Below are 23,509 nucleotides of genomic sequence, written 5' to 3' on the forward strand. Positions count from 1 at the left end.
AGATAATAGTAATCAGAAACTAAATCCTAACATTTGGCTGAAAAATATACATCATGTCAATAGTTTGTGTATGTGATAATGATGAAGATGGTATTGACATAGTGTTCGCGTGAGTGGGCAGCTGCTTGTCGATCGTAGAAAATGTGGGCCTTGAAACTGGTCACTGAAAACTGGCAACATATTTTTTTTATTTTTTTTATTTTATTTTATTTTTTTTTTTTGGGGGGGGGGGGGGGGGCACACGCAGTTCTTTGTTGTTGATTTTGTCAGGGGTCGGGTTCGTCTTACTATCTTATAAACGTTAATGTTTTTTAGTGTTTTTTTTTTTAACTCAGTTCCAGCTTTTGCATGCACTACTTATTATTCCAATGAGAACTAATAACCATCTGTTAGTGTATGTGCACAAAGTTAACTTCTACGCTGGGATTATACTGGCTACACAATCTCGATGAGATAACAGTGACAAATGGGGGTGGGGGGTGTCATGAGATTTGTATCAATACCTTTAGAACGGTACAGTAATAAAAGGGTACATTTCGCAATAAAGGCAGAATGATTGACAATATGGAAAAATTCAAATCGTACATACAACAAACTTTGAAAGAAGCCTCCTCAAATCAACCAAACAACATGTGGACATGGCTAGAGAAAATAGATTTTTTAAATCCTCTGTAGATGAGACATGTCAGGCGAGAAGGGTTCACATCACCAAACAAGCCCTTGATGTACTGCCAGGTGATGCTGTCTGCCATTGTGCCTTCGGGATAAAAACAAAATCGAAAAAAAGACGTATCAGCATTGGCAGTTTGGACACACACACACACACACACACACACACACCCGCGCGCGTATATGAACCACACCCTCCATCTCTCTCTCTTCCTTTCTCTCTCAAGGCGAATCCTGCAAAAGTGCACGTATTTAAAACCTGCAGTATTTCACAAAGATGCGGCGTACATAATTTACTGACGCGATCAATTATGTCTGTGATTGACAAGAAAAAGTAGTGGCTTATCCCCCTTTGCGAGTACACGCAAGGGCATGACCAAGTGCGCACGGAAAAGATCCTCTAATCCATGTCAGAGTTCGGTGGGTTATAGAAACACGAAAATACCCAGCATGCTTCCCCCGAAATCGGCGTATGGCTGCCTGTATGGCGGGGTAAAAACGGTCATACACGTAAAAATACACTAATGCAAAAACATGAGTGAACGTGGGAGTTTCAGCCCATGAAGAAGAATAGAAAGAGTGAAATGTATAAAGAAGATTTCCTTAGGATTTTAGCAAGAGCAAAATAAAAGGAGAAAGATCATTCGTTCAGAAAACTCTTGTTCCTTTCCTCTGATTGATTGGAAGAAGGAAGATATTACCCTTCAGTCCTGAAAGAGAAAATAAAACCAACATTTCCAACAAACACAAACAAGCAAGCTGTAAATACCTTCTTGACAACCACAATGCTAAATCCATCGAGACAATATCGTATATGATACTAGTGGAGGTGTAATATTCGTTTGAAAATTCAGTGGTTTTTATTCATTTGCTCATGTTAGTCCTACATACGAACGAACGAAAACCCATGTTTATATGTATACCATCTCTGTTCATATCTGTGCATTTCATGAAAGTTAGGTCGGGTCAAACTACAGTTTTGCAAGGACATGATTTTTAACTGTTGATGATGACAAAGTCACCGAGGGCAAACTTCACATTTTTTCAAATATGTTGCTCGCATTTCAGTACTTTTAAAAAACCTCGTGTAAACGTGATATCACGTAGCAAGCCATGTAGTATTCTCTAAGTATAAAACATTAGTACGTAAAACAATAGGAGATTCACAATGAGAAAAAACACAAGCGCAGTCCAACCTGTATTTGATGTGTTTCCTGTCTTTGTGTTGGATTGATTACAGAAGTCTCCTGGTATGTCCCGGATGTGTTTCCTTTCTCTGTTCCGTCGTGTTGCAAACACTTTCCCATTAGTTCATTTATCATATTTACAAGAAAGTAAAATAAACATTTTGGAAGTAAAAACAAGACTGAACTTGAACGCTGGAGATAATACTGTTATTCAGAGACAGAAAGAAAGGGAGCGAGAGAGAACTAGAGAGAATGAGAAATAGAGAGACAGAAAGTGACTGAGAGAAGATGATTCTTCAAATGAACTTGATTTTTTATTAACGAGTGTAATGCCATTTGCAAACAGGTGGTTTTTTTATATCCAGACCTCACGCATGTAACTTGTAAGGGACTAATCTACTGCGCCGGTATGTACGAGCTGAGGTCAATCTAACCCAGGGATAGTAGCTTAGCCCAGACTAGTTATCCCGAAAATAGCAGAATCAGTTAAGGGGGCAGTACTACATAGCGAAGGGTGCATTTTTTTATGTTGGCGGTATGTTGCCTGAATATGATTCAATTTCCATAAAATGTCGTCACAAGTCAGATCATACATTCAATATTAAGAAACAATGAATACATTTTGCAAGAATTAGTTTATTGATGTATAAACATTAAATAATAAGAAATACCTTCAAGGGCACATCTACTACAGTGTGTGTGGTTCTAGAAGGATTAACACACAATGAACAGTTACTGGAATTTGGTACTTAACAATGTTAAATGGAACTGGTTTCTTTGGAAGCTAAAACTCAAAGAAAGTGTTTATGGTTGAATAATTATGTTCTACGCTCTTCTGTATGTTAATGCAATATTAAGGTACAATTTTCACTTTTCAACCACTGTAAGCTGAGCTATGATATACCTAAGGCCAAGATTAGAGGTTCAGCTTCCAAAGAATGTTTTGAAACATAAGTGTGCAAAATACCCCCCCCTGTATCTATGATAGTTTCGAAAATATCAATCGAGAACCATAACATTAATAGAAATTTCGCAAACATTTCAAACGAGTCAAAATGAGAATTTCAAAATGTTTCGAAATACTGTCACTCAGTAGTGTCATGTCAATTATTCATTTTTCTACTGACACATACTTTACAATCACATCATCTGGCACTGTATCTGAGGGAGTACCTTTTATTTCATGTGTGCACTAAGCATACTTGAGTCGAATTTCTTGTGACATTTTGAGGTCAGATACCCCCTGTTTGACCCTAAATATCTCAACAAGTATAGCACTTAGATAAAAAGTTCAAACTGTATTTCAAAATGGAGGCATTTCTGCATCCAAAAGGAATTAAACACATTGTAGAATGTAAAACAGATATTTTTGCAAAATCTTAGGTAGTACTGCCACCGCACAATGCATGAGGTTACAGAAAAGATAACTTACCCGTGCATTACCCTCGATCTATTTTTGGGATGGGAACTTCCGCAGCAGGTCTACGCATGATCGGATGTCAAGGCCATTTTAAATCCAGGAATCAGCGTTCGAAAAGTGACGTCGCTCTGTTCTAAATGACCCATGTAGACCTTGACGTCATGAAAAGCGTGACAAAATGTTTCTTCCAACTGGGTCTCATTCTCGTGCCATTTTGTGCTTCGCGTTTTCGTTTTCTTGTGCAAATTCCCATTGGATTAGACGACAGGCGGTACAAGGGACATTAGTTCTAGGACTAAGGGAAGTAAGTTGGAGGGAAACGGAGGGGGTCGGGGTTCGCCATGTCGATTTGACAGTTTATATTTGATTTAAACACTGTCAGTGATTACAAAAATATTCGCGGCAAAACCGAAATTTGTCAACATTCCATAAACATTAAACACGTCGAAAACGTTATTCCATTTCCCTTTAATACGGTTTCTTCGCACTTGAAGTGCAACCGCCGCCATGTTGTTTTTCAACTAATCCCGGGATAAAAGACTTATCAGCTTCAAAACGAGGGGATAGTTTGACCCGGACTTTAGCGCGATAGGGCTAACCTCGACTCATGCTTCGGGATATTTTTACAGTGGGCAAAATTAGCTCGAGAATAGAGTTTATCCCGGGCTCAAGTCTCTACATTGTAATAGACCGTGTTCCGGTTGAGATCAGTTGCTATTTTTCAGTTGATCTGGGTCGCGTGCGAAGATAGTATCGTCGGCCAGACCTGTCTGACAATACCTGGTGTATCACGTCACTGGATGGTTGGACTAACCTAAAATGATGTGGATATGAGATACCAGGTATTGTCAGACGGGTCTTGGCGACGAACCTACATTCGCGCACGACCCAGAGCAACTGAAAATAGCGACTGATCCCAACCGGAATACGGTCTATCTTAAAAGGTGTGGGAACAGTTCCACGATCATGTAAACGTCTACAGGGCACTTAAAGCGAAATAACAACTGCAACAGGTTTTGATGAAGAAAGAGGGAGACAAAAGGGGTTTAGATGAAAAGGGTGGTGGGAGGGGGGGGGAGTATGGGGGCAGGCGATAACTGCGGACAGATAGATGCATGCAATGCTAGTAAGACAAAAACTTAACTAGCTAGAACAATCCATTTTCAGTACCTCCAATGAAGCGAAGCACTTTGCTGATAGCAGTTTCTGTCATCTTGGGGTCATCTTTACTGAAGACGACAAATCTGTTACCGGCATCCTCCAGCACCCGTCGTAACTCCGGTCCAACGTCTTTCATCACCTCTTGGATATCCTCGTCGAGCGTCTCGCCGAACGTGAAGGCAACAATCAGTTTTTGGCAAAACTGTGATGCGTCTCCCCACAGTTCTTTGATCTTCTGGTAGAGTTTGTACTCTTCTGACGTGTACCTTCAAATAATGCACATTGACACTTCAGAAACAGACGATTACCACTTTCAAACCTCTAATTTACACACAAAATTGAGTCATTAAGAAACAAAATATTCACAAGCGCAGGCAAATCTGGAGAAAAAGCAATTCATAACCGTACCTTCCGTCACAACGAACTGCTACCATGATGACGTCAGGATTTGATAATGTTTCGGTTTTCCACTGGTTCACCTGACAACGCATATCTGCTTCACTCATCTCCTGATCGATTAAGTCGGGTGTGTCCACCACCTGGTAAAAAACCCAATGAGATCAAATTATTGGAAGATTTTTGTTTAAACAAATACGTTATTCGGTCCTTGCAACTTTAAAGCTTGGTTAAAACAATCAGTCTTCAGTTTTCTGCCAGACATATGATGCATTCATTAATTAGTCTTGAGAGTGTGCATAAGTATGTCAGCAGTTTTGACGTACTTATGTCTATTTTTACTGATACTGTAGTTTCTAATTTCTGGTAAGGCTACTTTTAACAAAACATTTTTAGCAGACATTTATTAATCCTGACAATTAATAATCCAGACATTTTTGTTCTAGAAACTGCATTACGTTTATTATTGACCAAGGGCGCCTGCGCAAGTCGGTAACACGAGGCTGAATCAAACAATATGTACTCAAGCTTTTCAGGGTCACCTTACAGTGGCTCTCACTAACAGGTGCTATCTGACACTCAGCCAATGTTTTCGATTGAGAGACTACCACACACATCTTTATAATTATATCGTAAGGTAGCTTACATTGTGAATGCTCACCCCCTCCTTTTTGAACAAAGGCATACCACGTGCAGGAGTAGTTCATCACTACAATGGCGACAAGTCGAACTTGGTGTGAACATGGGAATACATGTATGATGTCCTTCTAATCAAAGTTTGTATTCTACATACTTAAGAGAGATCAACCATTAGATAACTAAACCATATTCTCACACGTGTGTATACCATGTAAATGAGGTCGTGTCAAACTAGTCTGGCAGGGGCCTACTTTTCCACTGCTTATGATGTCAAAGTCACTGAGACAAGCATATGTTTATAAATATCTAGCCACAATAGGAGCGAGTAACAAGAACAGACAATAAAACTCGTTTTGCCAAATGATTTTGTAACAAAATCTCAGATAAAATGACAATTGAAAAAGACAAAAGATCGATCTTGTAGATGTCCTTTCCAATGAATCAGCAGCGACCAGGAACAAACTCAGAAAAAAACCAATCCTCGTCATTGGCAAAACATTGGAAAAGATGTGGTAAATAGGCAGTCTCTTGCCTTCATAGGGACCAAATCAAAACAAGCTCCAGTCCGCTCACTCAACATTATATCCACACAATCAATCTCTACAGCCTCAGCTGAGTTCACTTTCTGTTCAGCATTACTTGGCAGTGTTGTCGAGATACTCCAATCACAATGGTAAAGGTAATAAATCAACTGCCAAAAACGTGTCTGCTGTGATCACCTCAACATGAACCCAGATGAAATGTCTGGTTCGCACGCAGAACTTTACCACACATAAACATGGAAACAAATCAATGGAAACACTCTCGATATTCTATGTATACACGTTGAGGGTATACCTGGTACTTAAACCTTTGGCCAAGGGAGTGGGCGTTTGCAAGACACTGGGCTTTTACATGGTAGCTAGTAGTACTGTACATAGATTTGATTTAGTGCCACAACTTTTTGGAATTTCTACTTGAGAAGGTAACAGTTATTACTTGAGGCTTGTATAGGTCTGAACAGAGGGTGTCGTCTTCTTTATGGTTTGATTTAAAAAAACAAACTTTCTGACCTTAAGACAAAAAAAATTAAAAGCATAGTTATTTGACTTATGAGACAATATGACTGGACAGTTACCGCCCTGATATGGCCCTTTGTGGTCGGCTGGGCGTTAAGCAAACAAACAAACAAACAAATGTACAGGTGTTTTGAACAATTCGGCATGCATCTTACCAACTGGACAGCACCCCCCCCCCCCCCCCATATAAACAGCTCACCTTCAGCGCTGTGCCTTCCCTGGCTGCCCTGCGTCCAGTCTGGACCTGTGTGGTGGCTGCGGACATTCCTGTGGCCACAACAAACTGGTCAGTGCCCAGAAGGAGGTTGCCCAGTGTGCTTCTGCCGTTGCCTGTCTTGCCAATGATCAAAACACGTCTTTCATCCGGCTGTCTTTCGTCTTGCGCACTTGTCCGCCTTTCAGGGACTGCTTGTTCACCTTCAAAGAGAGTTTCGAATCCAAGGTATTGGTAGGAATTAACATTTCCTCTGAAGGCTTTAGCAGCATCTGACTAGACTCCTGGATTTAAAAGAAATATATTGAAAGCACCTCCGTTTATTCTGTATTATTTAGTTTAAACTGTTTGTTCTGTGCCTGGTCTGCTCCATTGGCGGATGCACATGGTTGATATTTACGTATTTGTTATGTAGCGCAGGATTTAGTTTTTATTATTTTGGAATAAATCTCAATTTTTATTTCTTTCAGGAACCTGGCTAAAAGTCCTAAAAGACAGTGTAATGCACGATTTCACAGGAATCTACCAAACACTTGAGAATTTGATCGAGCCAGGCTTGACCTTAACTCTTAACGCTAGAGTCTAACCCTATAAAAAAAATGTAGAATTAAAATGGGACTTTGACCCTCCTGACATGTCTTTAATTAGAACAGCATGAATAAAGAACTGATGGAAACCAGATGTTTAAGCTTGAAAATCGAAGATTTGTGTTTTAATATTAATTTATTCAGTGGTGATTCGTGTGCGAAAGTCAGATACCTCATTCTCAAGTTTCACACATTATATAACAAAGAATGTATGAGTTCTCTTTTGTTTTCTCTATTTGTCTCCTTAGCAATCCTTGCACTTACATAAAACTGTAATCTAAAAAGGAATAGTCTTTTTCAATTAGTCTTTCTCAGGTGAGACTAGAAGCATGTACCACAGATCAAAATACAGCACCTTTAGGGTTATTCTTATTTTTACTGTCGTTAAAAGGGATACCTTATCTTGGATGGAACAACGTTTTAGAAATGTCTCAATACCTATACAGAGTTAATTGTATTTGTATTTGTGTTTCATGCTTGAAATTTAGTTTTAAACGTTGGAAAGAAGTTGTCATTTTTTTTTCAAATTACCAAAAAGGTAAGTGATTTTGTCAATTCTATTTTGTTCATCTATTAATTGTCTTTAGTTTTAATCTTGTCATTATTGATTTGTTTACATATCCACACTTTAACCATAAAAATGTCAGTAGCAGTTGTATGGAAAAGTCTTATACAAAATAATCAAGTTTCAGTTGTTTTCTTGAAAACAAGCACGTCAAGCTCTATTTGAATTGTTATTTCAGGCTGCAGTATTCCTTGAACATACAAAAAGTTTACTTTTAAAAAACCTTTCTCACTTTAACAGGAGGTAGATTTCAGCCTTAAAGCAGGATTTCAAGCTTATCTGAAACTCATGTTCCATGTTTACAAGAAAGCAAATTTGCAATCAATCCGAAAAAGGTTAAAACAAACATTTCAAACGAAACTACCTCCCCTGAAGCGAAGCACTTTGCTGATAGCAGTTTCTGTCATCTTGGGGTCATCTTTACTGAAGACGACAAATCTGTTACCGGCATCCCCCAGCACGTGTCGTAACTCCGGTCCAACGTCTTTCATCACCTCTTGGATATCCTCGTCAAGCGTCTCGCCGAACGTGAAGGCAACAATCAGTTTCTGGCAGAACTGTGATGCGTCTCCCCACAGTTCTTTGATCTTCTGGTAGAGTTTGTACTCTTCTGACGTGTACCTTCATAGAGTGCGCAATAAGACAATAGTATCTTACAGGTTCTGAATACTGTCAAGCGTGTAAGCTATGGACACGATTTTATCAAGGAACAAAAGATCTACAACACGTCCAGACAAATCAACTGAAAGAAGAAGAAGAAGAAGAAAAAGAAGAAGAAGAAGAAGAAGAAGAAGGAGAAGAAGATGAAGATGAAGATGATGATTATGAACTCATTCCATCATTCAATAGTAGCACGCAGAGCTCAGAAAATGACAAATACCTGATATCACATCGGACTGCCATCAAGATGACATCAGGATTTGATGTTGTTTCTGTTTTCCACTGGTTCACCTGGCAACGCATGTCTGCTTCACTCATCTCCTGGTTGATCAAGTCAGGTGTGTCCACAACCTGGCCCAAATAAAGTGAGCACATATATATAATTCAAAGGCATGTAAACCGGAATTCTTCAAACAATACAGAATCATGAAACAGAGAATAAGATCAATGCTGAATCGGATCGTCCTCCCTTGACCCCCAAACTTGTGACAATATTACCGGGGTTTTGACTAAAATTGAATATATCTACATGTGGACAATACCCACTTGGGCAACACCCCCCAAAACACACACACACACACAACATAACAACAACCCGTTAAACAGCTCACCTTCAGCGCTGTGCCTTTCGTGGCAGCCCTCCGTCCAGTCTGGGCCTGTGTGGTGGCTGCGGACATTCCTGTGGCCACACGAAACTGGTCAGTGCCCAGAAGGAGGTTGCCCAGTGTGCTTCTGCCGTTGCCTGTCTTGCCAATGATCAAAACACGTCTTTCATCCGGCTGTCTTTCGTCTTGCGCACTTGTCCGCCTTTCAGGGACTGCTTGTTCACCTTGAAACTCTTTGTGAACAGCCAGTGTTGAAAAATACACTATTACATGATTCATAATAATTCTTTGAGTTAGCTAATTTAATTTTTCAAGAATTAGAAGAATATATTGAGTTAAGCGGCCTCTTTGTGACAAAATGAACCTGAGTTGAATGTGTCCGACCTTACCGATAGAAATTAAGTTTGAAGTTATTATCTCTCTCTCACTCTCTCTCTCTCTAGCTCTCCCTCTCTGTTTTTCATTCAATTGTCTTGTCCTCTCTCATTCTTTTTTAAAATATTGTTGATCTGCTTATTGTATGGTTTAAAGTACTATTTTAAAGTCTCGCTGCAAGGTATTGTGGCGTGTATAATGTGTTTCTTCTAATAGGATTACCACTTTAAGCTTATAGCTTGGTGTGTCAAACATGCCCATAGTGTATTGTATCTATTTATTGCTGAATGAAAAAGTAAAACAATGCCTAAAGAATTGTTCATGAAATATTCAAGCAGTTGATGGAAACAATACATACGAACGACATTGACTATATCAAATTCAAAACTTTGCCTTTGACAAACTCTTAGATCTAATAATAAAGAATACGGTTTTATTGAAAAATACATTAAAACATTCACAAGCAAATACTACCAATGGCTACTTCACATCACAGTCTAGGTTCTCAGAGAAACTTGTGAGCTCACATGGTTATGTCATTACACAGTCAAAGACATACCGTAATGGCTAGGCCCGTGAACAAGCAATATTGCTGAGAATACTGGCATACCTTTTCTTTCTGCGTCTTCCTTACTGGCTGGCGGACATTGCGTCTTTGCTGGTTGTGTCTTCCCTGGAGAAAACAATAACATGTCAGTTTGTATCCGCAGGAGACATCGGCATCAACACGCTTGCCATAAACAATATGGAAAAACAACAACATGAGTTCAAAAGCTATAGTTACCTGTGATTAAGTTGAGCAGCTTGTCGGAGACAGCCTCCGCTGTTGCAATGTCGTTATCGCTGATTAGAATGTATCTTCCATCGGCATGCTCAAGTAGCTTTTGAATTTCTGGTTGACTCTTGCTGAGAACATTTTGTGGCTCGTCAAGACTCTCGGCGAAAATAAGAGCGACGACCAGTTTTTTGTGGAAAACAGAAGCTTCTCCCCAAAGATTTTGGATCATCTGGCACATTTTGATATCCTCGACTGTATGCCTAGACAAGTAAAAAGCCTTGATTGGATGTTGTATTAAGGGCAATATAAACAAATTAAATTGCTTGTATTTTACATTTCAAGGCTTATTACTATTTCCCATTGCAGTTTAGACAACTGTAGTTTTGAAGAAAACTCTTTGTTAAATTCGACATTTCACGTCATGCCTGCGAATCTGATCACACCCAAGTAGCAAAAATGTAGCTTGGAATAAGGGGTAGGTAATATACCTGGGGTCACATCGGACAGCATACATAATGACGTCAGGACTTGATGACATCTCCTCTTTCAAGCAGCAAATTTGCTGGCGCATGTCTTCCTCTGACATTTTGTCATCCATGACGTCGGGTGTTTCCACAACCTGTAAACATTCATAGCCCCATTACTGTGATTGTGTGCCATTTCCAGTCTTCACATTGCGTTTGACAAAGGTTTGTAAGACACAGGTACGATACCTTTCGTCAAAAGAAACTATAATTATGTGTTCGTATGTGTTTTCTATGAGACTCTTCATGTCAAATTCTGCAAATCAGGCGATAGCATACAGATGTTTATTTGATGTGGTGATCACTTGCTTACCCTCAGTACTGCTGTGTCTCGTTTAGTCTTGTCCCATATGCCTTTGGTGGGCATATCAGTTCCGGCATCCGGTTGTATTTTGCCATCAAGCAGTTTGCTCAAGCTTCTCTTGCCGCTATTCTTCTTGCCAATGATCAAAACACGTCGTTCATTTGAAGAACTCTGGCACATAGGACTAGCCCCTCTCCTTACGATGTCTTGCTCATCTTCAAATACAAAAAATCTTTCATTGTAAAGTCGATATAAAAAGACATCAGTTATTGATGCAAAACTTTAAAAATAACAATAACTGAATAAATCACTTGTTGTTTTGTTTTTGTGATATTGCAATGCTGGGTTCTAAAGCTCTACATAAATACCAATGCAACAAACAATTTCATTTGATGAATCCCTACCGTCGTGAGCGTTGTGGGCGTCTTCTTGGATGGCAGAAGGAGCTTCGCATGTGAGTGTAGACATCTTGTCGAATGTTTCCTCCTTTTCTGCCAGCAAAACGCAAAATAACAAAAACATCAGTGTTGGCAGGAGAAACACTTAATTATTGAATTTCCTCTGACGACACTCTTCAGAATGACAAGTTTGTTTGAAAATAGAAGTTCTCACTTTTAGTGGAGGTTGGTATGATTTTATATGCATTATTTGTTTTTGTTTTTATGGCATTGTATTGCTGGGTTTTAAAGCTCTACGTAAATTCCAATGCTTTGAATGAATTCGTACCGTCGTGAGCGGTGCAGGCGTCTTCTTGGATGGCAGAAGGAGCTTTGCATGTGAATGTTAACTTTTTGCCGAATGTTTCCGCCTTTCCTGCAAGCAAAAACACCAAAACTTCCTGAGTGTTAGCAGGGGAACACTGAATCATGCCATTTCCTCTGAAGACAAGCAAGTGCACACAACCAAAAGAAGTATAAAGAAATACAAATAAAGGAAGATGGTTATACCTGTCACAAAGTTAATCACTCTCTCGGCGGCTTCTTTTGCCATCATATGGTTCTTATCGCTGATCAGAATATGTCTGCCATCAGCATCTTCAAGCAGCATTCGAATTTCTGGGGCTCTCTCCCTCAGATCCTCGTCAGGGTTGGTGAGATTGTCAGCAAACGTGAAAGCCACGATCAGCTTCTTGCGAAATTCTGACGCATCGCCCCAAACCTCATTGACCTTCTGGTACAGCAGAAAATCTTCAACTGCATGTCTGAAATCACCAAAATCATTACTTATTTGACTGTGTGTCAAACTTGTGTAAGTATTTGCGCAATTTTCTACTTCATGTGGTGATGATAACCTTGTTAGTCATTGTGGGGGACTCCAGCATAGAAGCGTCGTTGGGAACTCGTTCTGATGCAGTTTACAAACTCTTGTACAGTTGATTATCCAGTATCGCACACAAACTGAAAATATTTTAGATCACCAACTCGTCATAACTGCTGTTTTTATATCATCTTAAGAATTTTTTTTTTTTTTTTTTTTTTTTTACATCTAATTGTACGTGGGGAATTGTGTACATAGATTGTCTTTAGGTGTCATGGATATGAATCAAACAAAAGTTCAACAACTGGCGTTAATACCTCTGTGAAATGATAAGACAAATCCAAGTTTACTTTTTTTCGCATGGGTGTAAACATTTGATTTTAATCATAACTTATTTAAGTTAAAGCATTGGTCTCTTTTGGCACTCAAGGGCATAATGTTTTAATTACCTGACATCAGCTCGAACAGTTAGTAGAAAAGCGTCCGGTGATGGTGAGGCCAAACTTTTCCACTTCTTTACTTCCTGATCAATGTCACTGTCAGTCATTCCTCGACCTGTGACATCCGGAGTGTCAAGTATCTGCAAGCACATGCATACACTGGATTGGCAAATAATATGTCTGTACATCGTCTAATGTGTGCAACTAAGCACCTTTTCCTGTTTACTGGTAGTCCTTTCTTTGTTTTTTTCAGGCCTGAGTTTTACATGCATACTTTTTTTTAATAGGGATCTATAGAGTGGATACAAAGGTGGCAATAAAGTTGTTCTCTTGGGGTGTACGTCTGGGTTTTTTTTCATGTGTTACTTGACAAATATAATCACTGCAGAACTAAGAATTATTTCCACTTTTTCACTTAGATGTTGGTATTTTAGCAAGGATGTATACCACCCCTAAACAAATAATAACAGACAGGTACGTCAAAGTGCAGATCTTTAAAGGCACAGTAAGCCTCCCGTAAACCATCACAGATACTGTCAGGCTTTTACACACAGTACAAACACCCTTCCATTTGAACGCTAACCAAACGGGAACATCCTAGGGACCCTACGTAAAGAGCGAGCAATTTTTAAAGAATTAATTTTGGGTCGATTGCTCAGAGACGATCGGACCGTGGTGCGTTTTGGCGCTAGACATAACTTTTAAAATCTAAATAATAAATTGACAGCTTGTTACACAAACATTCTTAAATCATGAAATAATTATTTTTTCATCAAGACAAGATCAGTACAATTCGAAGTTTTGAAAGTTTGAAAAAAGAAAAGCCCGGAAGCAGGGTCACGCAAGGTCGTGGTTCTCGTAGGAGACGACGGTTGTGTCTATCGCCAGTTCCTCTGAACAGTCAAAAGCCATCGCTAGAGTTCTTGTGAACCACAGCCGTTTGTGTCGTGCATACTCAGAGGTACATAATAACGTGCCATTGCAGACAAGCTTACATCGAGTCGCATTCAAATTACTAACTGACGACTACATTGTAAAACAAGAGGCGAAGCCTTCAAGGCTCACGTAAGAAATCGACAAACAGTAACACAAACTCAATCACTTCGTCACACACACACACACACACACACACACACACACACACACACACACACACACACACACACACACACACACACACACACACACACACACACAGTAAGCATAGGTGAAACTGCAAGAAAGCGAGACACTAGATCTAGATCTGTCTGTCTGCATGTAGCCTACTTACACAAGTTACAGGGACACGACTGCCAACTAGTCTCGGCCCGCTCAAAATAACAATGACCGAGACGCGTGACGTCTAACCCTCTTACGCCATAATGTGACGTCTTCAAATGACGAAATGTTAAAGTTTCTACCACAGACATACACACGCACGCACCGACGCACAGACAGACAAAGTTACGATCGCATAGGCTACACTTCGTGAGCCAAAAAAGGGAAACTTGATCACACGGATTCACGATGGCTCAGGGGTAAGATAAACCACGCAAAAATCAATTCTTTGAAAATTGCTCGCTCTTTACGGAGGGCACCTGGGATGTTCCCGTTTGGTAAGCGTTCAAATGGAAGGGTGTTTGTACTGTGTGTAAAAGCCTGACAGTATCTGTTATGGTTTACGGGAGGCTTACTGTGCCTTTAAGATGAGGTCGTTTATAATAAAAACCGATTAAAACAAGGCAATTCATTGCCCTGCAATATTCAGCACAAAGCAAGGATCCCTCGTTTAAACCAACACACAATCAGAACAGCTACAACGGAACATCTTTTGCTTGTCATAGGAAAGAATTTGTATCCAAAACAGTCAGTTCTGTTACCTGCGTTATGTATTTAGTTATCAATACCTAGAAGTGTGAAACATTTCAAAGCTCTAGATTTAAATCAATAAATCAATTGATGAGCAAAACTGGACTCCACTGTGACCTTAAAACTTGACCAGGGTCAACCAGACTTGGATCACTTCGGGATCAGCCTGGACTGAATTTCCAAAGACACTGGTCCCTTTTCCGAAAAGTGCAAAACAAAACTAAGTCAACAGGAAATCCGGACATTTGACAATGCATGGAGACTGAATCAACTTGTTCTTTGTTTGCCTCGACAATGTGGCAAGATTTCAGTCAATCAAAGGTTTATTTTACTGGAATAGCGGCAGCGACGAAATAATAATCAATGTTTAAAACTGATGCTGAGTACACATTCTTTCTTTCTTTATTTGGTGTTTAACGTCGTTTTCAACCATTCAAGGTTATATCGCGACGGGTGAGTACACATTAAATAAACTACGGCTTACACAAGATACATAAGTAGAAGTAGTTTAGCAGTGAAAACAATCTAACCTTAATCGTATGTGATGGTCGCTCTCGCAGAGCCACTTGTGCTTGAGTTGATTTGGGGGTGGTTACTTTCTTTTCTTGTATCGGTTGTTTGGCTGGCTCGATGGATCCAGATGTTATCTCTTTTGGTGAGGTTCTGTGTGTGTGAACGCCCATTGTCGGCCCTTTAGAGGTTTTGCCCTCTTTACGAGGAGATCCGACATTTGAAAGCAATTCCTTTTCTTTTGTGTCGTTTGTAGAGTTTTCTTTTTGGCGATGAATGGTCGATGAGTTTAGTCGCACGCTGTTTGAACCTTGTGATTGCACAGGCGATAGTGCTGTGCTGTTGGCAACCTGTGTGTTATCCATATGACAAAGGATTACAGTTTCATTGTTAAATTACACATGCTTCTACATACACCCAATGTTTTTATATTTGGTTACGAAAACATGACTTTGGTCAGAAGTATAGTTTCGGGAAGACCTGAGACTGAGGCAATTTTGTTCTATAATGCTTCGGGAAAGAAAGTCATAAGAAGACGTCATCATCTCTCAGTTGCCCTTCAATGTGCCGTTATTTGCGGGTTCCAGACTCAATAATAACGTTCTCTTCAGTGGGCTGATAATAAACTTGGCCAAAAAATTATTGCAACAATTTTCGCACGCTCAGAAAAGCGTTAACCCACAATCCATTTTAATTACACATTAACATGCTTCCATTTGAACCTTCGAGGTCGTCATCGTGGATTGACGCCCGACCAAAGCTAATTGAAGCCCGACGGAGCGAAGCGATGGAGTGCTTCAATTAGACTTTGGGAGGGCGTCAATCCACGATGAAGACCGAGAAGTTTAAAATGGAAGTATGTTAATGTTATTGTATACTGTTCAAAAAAAGAAACGCATAGCTTGTAATATTTGGTTAATTTAGTTATATGGCTACAAGGATATCCACCAAACTGCAGAAAATGTTTATCTGGTCGTCAACCTTTCGTCCATTGCCACAAGTGAGCTCTGCACGTGACGCATGCGTTATCAGTGGCTACAATGTCAAAATTGCTCATTTGGCATGACCACTCGTCATGCTTCAGTGTAATCTCGTGAAACTCGGGGAATATTGAGCTCTCACCATGTCTTCCAAAACCCATAAAAGCAGATTGTTCGCCACAAAGAAATCAGACGACAATTCAGCGACGAAAGATGGCCCGATTGAGCAGAGAAGACCGCCAAATTGCATTGGGTCGTTTACAAGCAGGCCAAAGTCAAAGTGCAATCGCCAGGCACTTCCACGTGTCCCAGAGCACCATCAGTAGACTGTGGGTCAGGTTTCAAGCCACTGGCTCCGTTGCTGACTTGCCACGAGCGGGAAGACCAAGGGCGACAACTGCTGCTCAGCTCACGACCGCTTCATACGGCTCCGCCACCTCCGGAATCGTTTCCTGTCGGCCTCATCTTCTGTCCAGGCTCTCCCCGGGCCACACCGATTATCGGACCAGACCGTGCGGAACCGCCTGCATGAAGCTGGTTTGAGAGCTCGCAGATCTCACAGAGGAGCTGTCCTCACCCGCCGCCATCGCCAGAACCGAGTGCAGTGGGGCAACCAGCACCTTCGCTGGACCGTCCGGAATCACTGGAGACACGTGTGGTTCAGCGACGAGTCCTACTTCCTGCTCCAGCGACATGATGGTCGGAGGAGGGTCTACCGGAGAGTAAACGAACGTTACGCGCCCAACTGTGTGGATGAGGCACCCGTTCATGGTGGTGGAGGCGTCATGGTGTGGGGGGCGATCAATACCGCTGGAAGGAGCACCCTGGTGCACGTCCAAGGGCGCATAACTGCCCAGCGATACGTGGAGGAAATTCTGCGCCCACACGCCCTTCCTCTTCTGGCTGACCAGGATGCCATATTCCAGCAGGACAACGCTCGCCCGCACACAGCACGACTCACCACCCAGTTCCTCACCGACCACCATGTCCAGGTGCTTCCCTGGCCATCCATGTCGCCAGACATGAACCCGATAGAACACCTCTGGGATGAATTGGACAGACGTGTGCGCAGGCGAGAAGAAGCGCCGGCAAATCACCGCGATCTATTGCAGGCACTTCAGGAGGAGTGGGACACCATCCCACAGCAAGATATCCGGCATCTGATCCAGTCCATGCCCAGAAGGTGCCGGGCAGTTGTTGCTGCTCAAGGCAGTCACACCCCCTACTGACTTGACAGCCTCGGCACCCAATCGTATTGATTGACTGATTGATTTGAAGATGCAAATGAACTGTGTGTGCATTCAACTGTGTCCATACCAAATTTCAAACAAATAATCTAAATATTGGATTTTCTGTTAATTTTTTCGAAAAATAAAACAAATTTGGCAAGTAGCAACTATGCGTTTCTTTTTTTGAACAGTATAATTCAATCTGACGACGATCTCTTTCCTGCTTTCATGCGATGGTAAACAGACAGAATTGGTTCTGTTCTGTTCACACACTACTTTCAGTCCACCTACCTGCAAGGGTCAAGTCCCCAAAAATATGTCTCTGTATTTCTATCTGATCACTCTGCTCCTGTTTTGTTTTCTTTCACATACATTTTCCCTTCTTTTTTGACAGCAAACTCTCAAACAAATTCTTTTCATCACAAAAGCTATCTTTGGAATTGACTGACCTAGTTCGGAAGAATTCATGCATGAACTTACGCCACGTATTCGACGTCATCACTTCGCATACCTTATGGTCTCGGTATTTCGTTGGCCTTCATATTTCCTACTTGTAAAATGACCCTCAAAGCTAACCGAGCCTAGTTGAGGTTGTATCAATGCGCCTCGCCAGCAGGTGGTTAATGGCTTTTTTAGCGAGTGGTTATCGACAATTAATCACCGGTAATTTTTAATGAGTTGGGGCATTCTGACCAATCACAGGATCTGTTTCATTAAAACGCCAACTTGATTGAATTACAATTGAAATTTATATGCCGGAAAAAGTAATTATGTCTACTGTTCATATCATTTGTTCGATCGGTGGTACTTTGTATAGGCATCCCGTGGGAGCCTGTCAAACAAGGTCACCCCTTTCGTGACAATGTTTGATTCAACAACTTTCTTCATTTTGAAAATATGTTCAACATCAAACACAATAAAACTATAAAGTCTTGGTCCAAAAATAACGAAAGTGGCTAAAGTTAAGGGGTTTCTCACTTCTTAAGCACATTTTGAACCAAACACAGCAAAACTAAATATTTTCGGATACATGATGAAATTTACAATGATTTCACTTTTGTGTTTCATATTCCAGTGTTATAACAAAAACGTAAACAATTTGCAAAATGTGAATGAACATTTTATGAACGATTGTTTTAAGATAGAAGACAGAAATGCATTCCCAGTGGCCAGACTGAGTCAAAGGTCGTGTAGCAAAAATTACAAATTTCAAGAAAATTGGTGAAAAACTGTGGCCTGAAACTGCGGCCTCAACTTTTGCAAACCAGCTAATATGACGTCATCAAATGTGACCCTCCACCACGAAATGAGTCGCATGTCACCTCGCGCGGTTCTGCGCTAGGCTTGATATAAGTCCGGAGAGTGTATGGTAACAGTGTGAGGGTCACCTTAGTCACAGGCTTATAGCTCAAACAGTTTTCGCTCTTTTCTAAAACGGTTTTCACCACTGGATGGAGCATAAAAAACTCATTAGGAAAATGTAAAAATATGAAAATCATGCAAAGGTGACATGCGACTCAATCCGTGGTGGAGGGTCACAAATATTACTATCAAAAATCGGGGAAGAACAACACAAACAAATGCTCTCAAAATCGAGCACACCAATTTTCATAAAAATCCGTTGGGCAGATTTTGATATTACAACCAAACAGACACACATACCTTAGGAGACAAATTGGCTCTCCGTCCTCGTTAACACTTTATGCCAATAATTTACAATGTAAAAAAAAAAATCATGTTTACCCTCCGTGCTTCTGGTAGAGAAGCCCCACTTCCAACAGAAACGTCATCCGCTGATGTTGAAGGAATCTCCTTGCGGACAGCAAATTGCTTCTTCCCCAACAGTAAGTTGCCTAATGTACTTTTGCCGCTATTCGTCTTGCCGATGATGACGACACATTTTGCGTGCAGATCTGTCATGCCTTCATTTTGTGTTTCCTTTTCTAATTGTGGGAAAAATAGTTGATGTTAATCTGATAATCTGATACTTCTGGTTTGCCATTTGAGAGTGACAAGCGGTAGCAAGAACGACAGACACAACAATCCGATATCATTTTACAAATTAGACGTTTATAAGGCAAAGTCTTCTGTCGTCCAAGCAAACATGCAGATATGTCATGAGATAAAAACATGCACTTGACAGCACACACACACACACACACACACACACACACACACACACACACACACACAAACACACACACACACACACACAAACACATACACAAATACACACATGCAAAAAAACAGTTCTTTCAGGAAGTAGCACCTGAAGGAGACTTCAGTACATTCAAAAAGTACTTTTGATTTGTTGTGCGTACTGTGCCAGAATTTAACCGAGGGAAGTCTAATCGGGCAGGGTGTCTGCACAAAACTAGCTTGCCTTAACGACAATCTGTTCTGAATATGCGATAAAACTGTACCTTTTGGATAGGAACGAGCTTTTCGTGTTTTTTACTTTCCCTTTTCTTCTGAAAATCCCGCTTCTGAGTAAGTTGTGACAAAGTCTGTACGTTTGAACACGTACATTTTACTCAAAACTGTGAACCATTAAGCAAATTGTTCTAAAAATGACATTGTCAGTACCTTCTAGTTTTTGATCAGGGTGTTTGATGGGATCATTGATGCCAGCATCAGTCACAGGGATGGCAACGGTCAGAGATGCTGAGGTTCCTCTCTGAGGTGTTGTGTTAACGCTCCTTTGCTTGTGTCTACCTCCACTCTGACCCTGCAAATATTTGTTTAGAACTTGTTAAGCCTTTGTACGTCAGCAACAGCTTACAATACTACTATGATTTCCAAGATGCAAATAATGCCATGTAGATCAAACTGACAGAGCAATACAAATGTTAAAAAGAGATTGCACTACGAAACAATGTGTACGCCACAGGGGCAAAACACACACAAACACATCTGATTAACCCCCACGTTGGGTTTATAGGATGTGCTTTGCTGTGTTTTCCCTGTGTGGCATTATATTTGTTTCTTATTTCAAAAAGTTTAAAGAAAAATTAAGATTCATGTCGTTGTGTCTTTTTTACATTTAGTCAAGTTTTGACTAAATGTTTTAACGTAGAGGGGGGAATCGAGACGAGGGTCATGGTGTATGTGCGTGTGTGTGGGTGTCTGTGTGTGTGTGTAGAGCGATTCCGACTAAACTACTGGACCGATCTTTATGAAATTTGACATGAGAGTTCCTGGGTATGAAATCCCCGAACGTTTTTTTTTCATTTTTTTTATAAATGTCTTTGATGACGTCATATCCGGCTTTTTGTGAAAGTTGAGGCGGCACTGTCACGCCCTCATTTTTCAACCAAATTGGTTGAAATTTTGGTCAAGTAATCTTCGACAAAGCCCGGACTTCGGTATTGCATTTCAGCGTGGTGGCTTAAAAATTAATTGATGACTTTGGTCATTAAAAATCTGAAAATTGTAAAAAAAAAAAAAAATTTTTAAAACGATCCAAATTTACGTTCATCTTATTCTTCATCATTTTCTGCTTCCAAAAACATATAAATATGTTATGTTTGGATTAAAAACAAGCTCTGAAAATTAAATATATAAAAATTATTATCAAAATTAAATTGTCGAAATCAATTTAAAAACACTTTCATCTTATTCCTTGTCGGTTCCTGGATCCAAAAACATATAGATATGATATGTTTGGATTAAAAACACGCTCAGAAAGTTAAAACAAAGAGAGGTACAGAAAAGCGTGCTATCCTTCTTAGCGCAACTACTACCCCGCTCTTCTTGTCAATTTCACTGCCTTTGCCATGAGCGGTGGACTGACGATGCTACGAGTATACGGTCTTGCTGCGTTGCATTGCGTTCAGTTTCATTCTGTGAGTTCGACAGCTACTTGACTAAATGTTGTATTTTTGCTTTACGCGACTTGTTTCATAAGTTATTATCATCTTTTGAGGAACTGTTAATACCCATACATATAGTCCCATATGTGACAGAGAACTGTTCAAATTTTACTGGGACTCCGATCTAATATCAGGTAAACATTCTGGAACTTTTCTCCTATCTAACTGTAGAGTGAATGAAAATAGGTCAGGAAAATCCATTGTTCGAAGCGATGTCAAGGTGTCACGTGACTGCAGGAAACATTATGCTTATGTTGCGCATACCATATAAGAGTTTCTCTAGTTCGGAGCAACATAATATATACCCTGCAAGGATCTCTGAAATTGATTCTCAATTAGCACTTCGATACCTCATCGCATGAAAAAGATTAAATAAAATTAGCAAGAAGTGTTGGGGGTTAATTATCAGAATAAGTGATCCGACAGCCATACATAAAAATATATACGTAAATGAATGAATTGATGCATAAGAAGATAAATGATTGCATACAAAAAGTACATAAATGCATTGTACATATAAACACCCAGATCAATAAGAAATACAGAAATACATTGGGGAACGAACCATGAATACATTAGTAAACAAATAAATGTCTCATTAGGGTTTTGTGTGTGGTTTTTTCCTCTCTCTGCGCGAGTGTTCAAGCCCCATCCACGCCTTGTGGTATAAAGATGGAGATTTTTCCGATCTCCCATGTCAACTTATGTGCAAACTTGCAAGTGCGTTTTCCATCTTCGTGCGTTCACGCAAGCATGTGACCATGTCAGAGTACGGTGGCTAAGTGAAACACACACATACCAAGCTTGCATCCTCTAAAATCGGTGTGTGGTTGCCTAAATGGTGGACATACGTAAAAAACACTATTGGGCTATAACCAAGAGTGTACGTGGGAGTTTCAGCCTATCAGGGAAGAAGAAGTAGAAGAGGACGAAGAAGAAGAATGTGTGACCACTCGACTTCCTCTTTCATTTAAATACAATTTTGAAAGAAAACACCTTTACGTGTGGATATGAAAATGATTGTCCGCCTTTGTTCCAGAATTAACAGATCTTCAAACAATGTCGGGATGTTGAAAAAAAAGCTCAGACTCTAAGGCTCCTATAAGTGTGGCTGTTTTGTTGTGTAACTAGTGCCTGCATTCGCATCATCGATGACGACAAAAGTTAACCTTTTACATCCAAGAAAAGAATCATTACTTTCACGATGATGTTTGTTCATATTCTGGCTTTGTTAAAATCTTTTGATTGCGTTTTCTTATTCATTCTGTTGAAACGTTTTAGGCTAGGTATTGGCAGTATCACCATAAATACACAACATGCAACACATTCATATCGAGCGTGTTGCACAGCTTCATATAAATGATCGCATTCACGAACAGTCTTTTCTCATCTTAAATCAACTGCAGTGAATTTCATCGTATGTGCTCGCATACGTGAGACACGTAAACAAAAATGACAGGATGGGTAGCTGTATCTACAAGGTGGGAATATGACACTTGGATATCATGCACTTTGAGCAGATAGCTATTCACGCAAAAGCGTTCCACTTAAAATAGCAAAGCAAACACTCAAAGTAAAGACATTACGCTTTTAAACAAGATTAGTTGCGCTTGCTTGACCAAACACATTCCCTCGCTCTCAGAAAACTCAACGTTTACACACAAAAACACATACTAAAAGCAAATTAAAATAGTATCTTACCTGTTTGTACATTGTTCCACTGAAGATGAATTAGTAACTGACGTGATTCAGACAATAATAACTTTACAAATCTCATTTCCTTCCTCGCATTTAACAGGAAATTCTCCAGTCAACTTTACAGTGACAGCTTCTCGTTACAGGACAGCCCAAAGTGTGTCACAGGGCTTCACCAGGGCCCGTATGCATGAGCAGGAAGTCAGCAACACTGAAAGTAGAGGCCTCTTTCGGAAGTGGAAACTCCCGAAGTTTAACTTCCCAACTGTTCACTATGCATGAACGCCGGAGTGGTGACTTTGAGAGTATTCGGTCAAGGTCGCGAAAATTGGGGGAATCCTAACTAGTACGAATGCGTTTGTTAACGGTAAGCTTGCCACCAGAAGAAACAAATCTCATCGCGAGTTCAAAAATGCGAACGTTGAGCGCGCTGTAGTACTAACAGCGTTATTGATGTTGATTTTTGAATGGTTAAACGAAAGGGTCGGTTCAAAGCTGTGATGATTGTCTTGGAATCGAATGGCTGCCTATGACAA

The 23,509-nt window shown here is 40.3% G+C and overlaps 1 protein-coding gene across 2 annotated transcripts; it reads right to left on the minus strand.

Moving 5' to 3' along the window:
• Nucleotides 1-238: 238 nt before the first annotated feature.
• LOC138972521 (GTPase IMAP family member 8-like) lies at nucleotides 239-23,132 on the minus strand. 2 transcript variants are annotated; one of them, XM_070345164.1, is made up of 20 exons: nucleotides 22,980-23,132; nucleotides 19,993-20,134; nucleotides 19,150-19,349; nucleotides 15,218-15,547; nucleotides 12,849-12,979; nucleotides 12,090-12,343; nucleotides 11,869-11,955; nucleotides 11,547-11,633; nucleotides 11,152-11,357; nucleotides 10,803-10,933; nucleotides 10,321-10,574; nucleotides 10,147-10,209; nucleotides 9,168-9,394; nucleotides 8,777-8,907; nucleotides 8,261-8,517; nucleotides 6,730-6,947; nucleotides 4,846-4,976; nucleotides 4,447-4,703; nucleotides 1,866-1,945; nucleotides 239-757 (listed from the first exon to the last, which is right to left on the minus strand). In XM_070345164.1, the coding sequence occupies exons 1-20, from the start codon at nucleotides 22,989-22,991 to the stop codon at nucleotides 701-703; spliced, it is 3,255 nt and encodes a 1,084-aa protein (XP_070201265.1). In that variant the 5' UTR covers nucleotides 22,992-23,132; the 3' UTR covers nucleotides 239-700. The 2 variants fall into 2 exon arrangements, with proteins under 2 accessions (XP_070201265.1, XP_070201266.1); XM_070345165.1 differs by having other exon boundaries at nucleotides 239-1,379.
• Nucleotides 23,133-23,509: the final 377 nt, after the last annotated feature.

Source organism: Littorina saxatilis, linkage group LG8, assembly GCF_037325665.1.
Source record: "Littorina saxatilis isolate snail1 linkage group LG8, US_GU_Lsax_2.0, whole genome shotgun sequence".
Classification (NCBI taxonomy): domain Eukaryota; kingdom Metazoa; phylum Mollusca; class Gastropoda; order Littorinimorpha; family Littorinidae; genus Littorina; species Littorina saxatilis.

Excerpts from the sequence above, each read along its gene's own strand:
- LOC138972521 (XM_070345164.1), bottom strand. Across the intron at positions 11,634-11,868 it reads CGCCTGCACCGCTCACGACG|AAAAGGAGGAAACATTCGAC; the intron begins GTACGAATTCAT and ends TTTTGCTGGCAG. Across the intron at positions 6,948-8,260 it reads AGTGCTTCGCTTCAGGGGAG|GTGAACAAGCAGTCCCTGAA; the intron begins GTAGTTTCGTTT and ends CTCTCTTTGAAG.